This window comes from Petaurus breviceps, unplaced genomic scaffold (assembly GCF_028583685.1).
Source record: "Petaurus breviceps papuanus isolate PSGF00001 unplaced genomic scaffold, PetGlider_PUasm1.0 175, whole genome shotgun sequence".
Lineage (NCBI taxonomy): Eukaryota > Metazoa > Chordata > Mammalia > Diprotodontia > Petauridae > Petaurus > Petaurus breviceps.
The window spans coordinates 68948142-68957299 of record NW_027185764.1 but is presented as its reverse complement, the minus strand read 5'-3'; the positions used below and the strand labels follow the sequence as shown (position 1 = coordinate 68957299).

Here is a 9158-nt window from a genome sequence, read left to right as displayed (position 1 = left end):
GGGGGGGCTACCTGGAGGTGTGGTTTTAGTCTTGAAAACATCACTAAGTCAGCTAGTGGTCAGGGCTGACTGAGAAGTGCCTAGTCTGCCACCCATCAGTGTCATGTTTGACAAGATGGATGTTGGGAACCAAGGCTAACAGACACTCAGTATGTGTATAATTGGCTAAGGAGTTAACCTATAGATAGTGCATTGAAGGATTCATAGATGAAGCTGGCTACTATAGTAGGGGGAGATAACATTTGCCTAAGCTAAAATGTTTATAGATGTTTTAGTGAAGCATTCATAAGTGTAGCTTGTAATTGTTCCAAGCAGAAACAAACAGTTCATGAGTTGTTGCTGGGCAGAGTGCTGGCAGGGGGAAGGGGCAGAGTCAATGCTCTGAGGCTGGGGAGGGGGAAATGTGATTTTACAGACTGGTTTTACAAATTGATTTTTCAAACTGATGTTACAAACTGATATTACAGACTAATGTTACAAACATAGATCCCAAGCATGCCATCAATACTACAGGGCTAATATTTTCTGGTGATATCATCACATTGGTTCTGCTGGGCTTGGTTCTCGGTGGATTCATGTTAGTCTCTGAGTATATCATCTCTGTCAGACATATAATTAGCATTTTATCTCTTTCAATCATATAGTCTCTGCCAGATATGTGGTTGACATACCTTCTAGACCCTCCTAAATTTTGCCACCACCTTATCTTGTGTAGCTGCTGTTTGTGGTTCCCTGCTTAATCCCTGATTGCAAAACTGAACCCAATTAACATAAGTTTAGAGGCTGTTCTTCCTGGAAATTGACATAGGTTTTCGGGATTTGAGGTTCCCTATTTTCTCAACCCTAAGACTATATATATGTCTCTCCTGTAAATGACTAGGAGGGTAAAAAGTACAGGAACAAAACTAAGTCTAAGGTCATTGACTTCCTCCTGCCTAGCCACATTTCTCCCTTTAATATGTATATGTGACTAACAATTTACCTCATATTTTGTTCAGTCATTTTCCAGTAGTGTCCAGCTTTTCATGACATCATTTGGGATTTTCTTAGCAAAAATATTGGAGTTGTTTGCCACTTCCTTCTTCAACTCATTTTACAGATGTAGAAACTGACACAAAAAGTGTTAAATGACTTGCTCTGGGTCACAAAGGTAGTAAGTGTCTTAGCCTGGATTTGAACTCAGGAAGGTGAGTCTTCCTGACTCCAGGCTCAGCACTCTATCAGCTGTGCCACCTAGCTGCCCTCGGTACAATAATTCGCTGTATTTTAAAGATGAGGAAAACTGAATTTCAAATGTGACTTGCCTAGGATCACAGAGCTATTGTCTCTGGTGGAATTTGAATCCAGGCATTATGGAACTGAAGGAGAAAGGGAGAATGGATATACCTCAGAGGCACAAAGGGTGATGGTATCTCCAAATTTGACAGGTAGCATTATTTGGGGTGTCAAGATCCAACTTTAATATTGATGTTGTTTGGTTGGTCATTGAAAGGGAGCAGTGAGCACAGTTGCCCGGAAGACACAGTGGTTACCAGTGAGAATGGTCTGGTTGTAACATAACTAATATGGAAATATGTTTTGCCTCACTTTGCAATGTATAATTGATATAATATTGCTTGATTTTCAGTGGGTGGGGCAGGGGCAGGAGGAAGGGGGAGAATTCAGAACTCAAAATGTAAAAAAATAAAGGAATGTTAATACATAAAGATAATTATAAAAAGAGAGAAGTTTGGCTGTATGTTGGCATGAAATTGGAGAACAAAGAGGGTGGTGTGCTTGATGAATTAGTTCAGAGGGAGTATTGTTTCAGGTGTACATTCTAGCTTGGTTTGAGGGTCAGGGAGTTAGTGTAGTGTATGTAATAAAATGAAGTCCTTGAGAGCCCAAGAAATGTTTTTGATTTGTGATGGGAGAGCAGAGGGAATAGGAATTATGCCTGTATGAATGAATGAATAAATGAATAGGAAAAAACCCCTTTATTAATCATTTACTATGTGTTAAGTACAGGGCTAAGCATTGGCGATAAACATTTAAAGAGCAGAGAAAGTCCTTTTCTTTAGGCACTTTCATTCTGATAGAGGGCGACAATAGGGGAGGAGTGCTCATAGAAGGAGAAAGTTGCTGGGGATTTTGAGTGGGGGCCATCAAGGTACAGGTTAACATGACCCATTCAGAAACAAGGGCACATTTGATTTGATCGTGGTTCATAGATCCATAACTAGAGAAGAAAGAGTATTCAGATGGTGATTGGTGAAAAGGTTGAGGAGGTAGGTAGAGAGGAGATAATGAAGTTAATCAGAGCTAGAGCTTTCCTGAAATAGTATTATAGGAAAGGGAGTAACTAGTGAGGTAGAGTAGGAGACCCAGAGTTCCTTCAGGACTAGGTCTCTTGTGTGTCTCTAGGTTGTTGTTGGGGAGTTTGTGCTGAAAGTGGTGCAAAAAAGAAGGAAGAGGGGCTTTGACAGGGTCTGAAGCGCCTCTGCTCCCCCTGCTCCTCCCACTGGATGTGTGTCCCAACCAGAGATACCGCATATACCATATGTTATTATGGTTTCTGTTTCAGGAGAAGGCTGCAGGGTAGAGAGAAGGGTGGGATAGGAATGGGAACGTAGGACGCATGGTGCCATGACTAAGCTAGTAGGTGAGGTTGGTAAGGAACTGGCTGTGACTTCTAGCTCCATTGGATCTGATCCTTATTTTGGGTGACTTACCAGAGAGTTGAGAAGAGTGTAAGAAGAGTCTCCTGGGGTGGTCAGAAAGGATATCAGGCAGTCGTACCTTTATTGTCATTGTTCTGTGAAAGGCTCTGTGATTTTTGGCTATGACTTGTGATTTCATTGGTATGCAGGGGTGGGGAAAATGTGGCCTTGAGGCCACATGTGGCCCTCTAGGTCCTCAAGTGTGGCCCTTTGACTGAATCCAAACTTCACAGAACAAATTCCCTTAATAAAAGTATTTGTTCCATAAAACTTGGACTAAGTAAAAAGGCCACACTCAAGGACCTAGAAGGCTACATGCAGCCTTGAGGCCATGGGTTCCCCACCCCAGGACAGAGAATTCCAAGTTTAGAAACTCCCTTTACCAGTGTAAATGAGCAATTATTCTTAGATTTATAGTGTAAGAGAGATTCCTGGGGTCATGAGAAGTTAAATGCCTTCAGTCAATACTTAAATTAATTCGGGCTCTTCACTGGAAGGTCAGATATTGAAACTGAAGCTTAATGAGACATTAATCGGACATGTAATGAGAAGAGGGGATTCATTGGAAAAGACCCTAATGTTGAGAAAGATTGAAGGTAAAAGGAAAAGGAGATGGTAGAGGATGAGATGGATAGATAGTATCATGGAAACAATAAACATGAATTTGGACAGACTTTGGGAGATGGTGGGGGACAGAAGGGCCTGGTGTGCTATGGTCCATGGCGTCAAGAAGAGTTGGACACAACTGAACAACAAACAACAAAGGGTTACACAGTCATCTGATACATATGTATCAAAGGCTAGATTTGAATCTGGTCTTCCTGATTCTAAGGTCAGCTTTTTATCCACTGTATTCTGCTGCCTCTCTGCACCAAATGAAAGACCCAACTTCTAGAGCTGATCTTGCAGTGTTCCTCACAGTTTGATGCCAAGAGCTAGAAAATCTGTAGTTAGCATACATTTGGCAGCAGTTTCCCTTAGGAAGCATGTATTGTGTCTGCTGAATTGAATTTAATCCCCTCTGTACTTTTCTTCTTAATAGTAATCAAATGCCATTCTCATTTGAAGGAACAGGGATTGTCTGGGCCCTTGGACAGAAGCTCTTACTCTGCCTGGTAGGAGCTTGTACTAATGATGAGGGGGCCTCAGAATACATATCTTTCAGCCTGATGTCTTTTATTGAGGCTGAGCTTACATATGTAAAATTAAGAAAAAAAAAAAAAACAACTGCTCATCTCTTCCCCTGACACAGATTATGCTGAATTTAAAAAGGTCATTCTCTATAGCTGAATTTGTTCCTGTAGAACTAATTGAAAAGTTATTTGATTAAAAATTGTGAATAGTTGTGTGGTTGTGGGTTTTTTTTAGGGGGGGAGAAGGTCTACTTCTTCATTTTTTTCTTGTCCTTTCAGTAAATCAAATCATCAGTAACATTTCAGTTCTTAATGAAACCTGCTTGAGGTGGAAGAGAAATGTGAAGATGGCTGATTCAGAGGAGATGTATTTAGTAAGTTCAAAAATGATCTAAATGTTTTCCCTGAGTGGGAGGTTTGAATTTCTTTTTTTTTTTTTTAATTTTTTTGTTTCATTTGTCAAATGCTTTATTAAGGTTTGAATTTCTTACGAAATTAAATAAAGCCTAGAAAATATCAACAAATCTAAAAATATCCTGTGTGTTGCATTTCAGCTATTGTACTGGAGTATTCAGGTTAAGTCAGTACACATTTATTAACATGTTTATGTGCCAGGCCCTGTGCTAAGTTCTAGGCATACAAAGAAAGGTAGAAGCTAATTCTAGCTCTCAAGTAGCTTGCAGCCTAATGGAGGATATAACATGAAAACTACTATGTATAAATAAGATACATACAGGAGGTAGATAGAGTACCAGATCTGGAGTCAGGGAGACTTTTTTTTTTTGTGAGTTCCAATCTAGCCTCAGACACTAACTGTATGACCCTGGGCAAGTCACTTAACTCTTCACTTTCCTCATCTGTCAGATGAATTGGAGAAGGAAATGGCAAACCACCCTAGTATCTTTGCCAAGAAAACCCCAAATGTTGTCATGAAGAGTCAGACACAACCGAACAACAACAATATCAGAAGGAAGGCAATAGAATTTATAGAGATTGGGAATGACTTCCTATAGAAGGTAGTAACTAAGGCTGAGACATGACAGAAACCAGGGCAGCCAGGAGATGGAGATGGAGGGAGAGAATTCCATGTCCAGCATTGGGAGTGGAAGTGTCTTGTGTGATGAACCACAAGGAGGCCAGTGTTACTTGCTTGCAGAGTGTGTGGAAAGGAGTATAGTGTACTAAGGTTGCAAAGGTAAGAGTCAGCCTGATTATAAAGGACTTAAAAGCCAAACAGAGGATTTTGTATTTGATCTTGGAGCTAATTGGAAGCCACTGGAATTTATTTGATAGGTTATGAAATGTGAAAGGAGGTGTTGAATTAATCACATGAGGAAATGAGATAATCATTATTTTCCATATATTTCCATAGAGAAATGCCAAAGGAGAGGGTGGGTGCTGGGAAAGGGAGTTGTTAGGGTTGAGTGGGTTGCTATCTTCGTAACAATATTTTGGTCTATATTAGTAATTCCCCATCAAGGTTGGCACTGGTTGCCCAGAGATATTAGAATATTATTTGAAGTTGTCTAAAATGTAAAAAGAAAAGGAAAAAGATGCATTGTCAGTAACAAGGAGGCAAGAAGTGAGAGCAGGGAGATGATTCTTCTAATTAAGGAATTTAGGGTGAAGGGAATTGACTTGGATTTATGGAGAAAAGGACAGATTACTCATCTCTGGAAGAATGGGCAGAGACTTCTAGGAAGAGGTAAGAGTAAAAGGTGGCAAGGAAACCTATTTCTTCAATACCCTTCTAAAATAAAGGAATAGAAACACTCAAGGAAGTGAAACTACCAACAATTCTCAAAAGAAAATTTAAAATACCATCCGAACAAATGAGCAGACTGAAGAAGAGTTCTAATTAAAAAACCAAACCAAACCAGAACATATGGATTTTAAGAGGTAGAAATGCTAGAAGAAAATTGTTTTGAAGTATATGAATAGTAGCACCAGAAACAAAGCTAGAATTTTAAAAAATGCGACATATTCAATTTGTTGTTGTTCAGTCATGTTCAATTCTTGGTGACCCTATTTGGGATTTTCTTGGCAAAGATATTGGAGTGGTTTGCCATTTCCTTCTCCAACTTACTTGACAGATGAGGAAAATAAGGCAAACAAGGTGAAGTGACTTGCCCAGGGTTATGGAGCTAGTAAATGTCTGAGTCTGAGTTTGAACTCCAGTCTTCCTGACTCCAGGTGTGGCACTTTATTTATTGTGCCCCCAAATCAATAATAAATACAATAAAGCAATTAAACTAAACAAATAAATGAAACCAACAAGAACTCACAAGGTGAAATAAACAAACAAATGAATATGGCTAGAGATAAGAATCAATTTTTTAGAAACCCAGCAATGGAAAGCAATTTGGAATTTTGCTAAGAAAGAGATTAAAATAAATGTTTGTACTCTTTGACCCAGAGATCCACTGTTAGACATATGCCAGTGAAGTCACTGATAAGAAGAAAGACCCTGTATACAAATATATATATATATATATATATATATGTATATATATATATTAATAGCAGCATTTTGTTTGCGTTAGTACTAAGAAACCAGAAACAAATTAGATGCCTATTAATTGGGAAAATGAAAAGAAAAGTTGTGGTGCAGGAATGTAATGGATCATGGCTTTGCTGTCTTACCTAATAATATGACAACTTAAGGAGGCAGAAGATAATATACAATAATATGACTGCAACAATGGAAATGGAAAAAGTCACAACAAAACAATTAAACCTGAATACTCTGAAAGTAAAATGACTAAGTTTGGGTCCAGAAAAGAGACAGAAGAATGTGCCTTATGACAGCCCTCTTTCTTTGCAGCTCTAGAACACTATATACTGTCAGACTTCTCAGTGTATTTGTTAGTTTTTCTGGACTGGTTTTTTCCTTTCTTTTTCTTCTTTGTTAGGTTTCCTCTCTAGGATAGATGGATTGGGGGTGGAGGTGAGGGAGAGATATATTGGGAAATTGCAAGTGATATTAAAAAACAAAGTATACCTACAAAGAGTATTAAAAAGGAATATTTATTAGAGTATAAAATGGATTTATGCAAAACAGAATTATTTTGGAACTTCTAGGTGGCACAATAGATAGAGTTTCAGTTAGGTAAAGTCATCCTTGTGAGTTCAAATCTGGCCTCATATACTTACTAGCTTTGTAATCCTGTGCAAGTCACTTAGCTCTGTTGACCTCAGTTTCCTCATTTGTAAAATGAACTGGAGAAGGAAATGGCAAACCGCTCTAGTATCTTTGCCATGAAATTCCCAAATGTGGTTGTGAAGAATCAGATGTGACTGAAATGACTGAACAACAACAACAAAATTATTCTACTGGAGAATACTATGGGTAGAAATGACAGTATAAACAAAGAAAGATACAAAACATTCAGAAGGTAACTACTGGAAAATATTTGGGAGAGAAAAGTGATAGATTGAGAACACAGGTGTCAAGCATGCAGACCACACACAGTGAGGCCTTGTAGCACCAACACAATATTCACAGCACCAATGGTGACTGGGAATATGCCGGCATAGTTCTCAATTGCAAAACATAATAGACTCTTCATATAGAAGTGTAGCAGCAAGCACCCTGGCGTCCCTAGGGTGGCTGCTCCCATAGGTTCTTGGATCTGCTTTGATAAAGGAAAGCAACTCAAAATGGGTTAACAAGCTTACTTTAATCAGTCAAACATGTATCGTTTACCTAGTTCAGGGGAAAGAGGTCAGCACCCCGAACTTCAGAATATACAGACAGAATTATCAAGACAGAAACAGATCAAGTAGACAGATTTCCAAACTGTCCAACCATTATATCCATACCCAATCAACATCTGGGTTTCAACATCTGGGTTTTTCAAAGCCAGGGGGCTCTGGACAACAGCTTCCCAGAATCCAGATCAAATCACAGAACACTTCTCAAAGTGAGCCCCAAAACAAAGCCTTACATCAGGGCTTATATAGCCTTCTCCTGACTCAGAGAATGTAACAACCTTTTGGACCCACTGGCCAATCAAAAAGTATCTACTGAAAAACAAGCCTTCCACCCCAGGCTCCAGGTGCACTTTAGCCTAGGGGCAGGGAAGATCTTCAAATTTACATTCCCATTACAAGAAGACAGAAGCAAAAATTTATTCTGACACCAGAAAACTGAATCCCCAAACCAGACAACCAAATCCATCATAGCAACAAAGAAGTTAAAACATCATAACACAGCAGAGAGCCATACCATCCATTAGCCTTCCCACAATCAAACACTCACAAATGTAGTTGCCACAGCAGGGGCAAACAAACACTCACACACCTAGCTTTTTCCTTGGGTGCATCTTCTCCTCCCCCTAGCACTAACTTCCAGCTTCTTCTGGGTTCCGCTCCACCCTTCAGCAAACTCCTCCCACCACAGTCTCCATGTGATTACATTTGGCCTATTAGGGGGCAGGGAAGGTCTTCAAATCAGGGAAGATCTTCAAATTCCCTTAGGCTTATTAAGAGGGTAGGTAAGATCTTTAAATTTCCATTTCCATTATAGGCCTGAACCAGATTAAAATGTAATTGGGAAATATTTAACAAAGCAAATGAAAATAAAAGAAAACATAGATTACATTTTAGAACTAAGTTGATATGTGTCCCACAAGGATCCTTACTTATGCATTTGTGGCCTACATTTCATTTTGAGTTTGATTAGTGATCAGAAGACATATCATAAATATAAATATCAATATTTGGGCTTCCAAAAGATGAAATTTTATGAGGACCTAAACTAGGGTATTAACTGTGTCATTGGTGAGAAAAAATAGAGACAAGTGATTCTGTGACAGTAGATTCAATACAATCTGGCAACTTATTGACTATGGGCAGTAAGGGAGAGGTAAGGATCCAGGATGATCCAAAGTTATGAACCTGGGTAAATGGGAGTTGGTGTAGTGCCTTCAGAAGAAATAAGAAAGTTTAGAGGAAGGGGCAGAAAACAGAGAGTTCTTTTTTGGACCTGGAATTGATAATAATGGCTACCAGACATCTAGAAGATATCCAACAGGGAGTTGATAATGTGGACCAGAATTTAGGACAGTGCAATGTCTGGCAGTTCTGATCAAACGGGACAGCCTCAGAATACAGGACTAATGTCTGTTGCATGAGGACCAGCATGTCCAAATTCAATGCATCACCAGGTTGACTATAATGTGATGAATTTTTTATGTACAGCAAGTCTCTGAATTCAGATATGAAAGTCATAGTATTATAATATGCAGTAATGAAGGGGGAAATCCATACTAATTAAATAATAGATCTTTGAAGTATTGAAAAAACCATAAATGTTAATGAATTA

The 9158-nt window shown here is 39.0% G+C and overlaps 1 protein-coding gene across 3 annotated transcripts in view; it reads left to right on the top strand.

The window, feature by feature from the left end:
- SUSD1 (sushi domain containing 1) overlaps positions 1-9158 on the top strand; it is a 365003-nt gene that overhangs the window by 194192 nt on the left and 161653 nt on the right. For all 3 annotated transcript variants that reach the window (XM_069085316.1, XM_069085318.1, XM_069085317.1), the window contains one exon: positions 4112-4206. In XM_069085316.1, coding sequence (XP_068941417.1) covers positions 4112-4206 — 95 coding nt within the window. The remainder of the gene's footprint in view (positions 1-4111; positions 4207-9158) is intronic.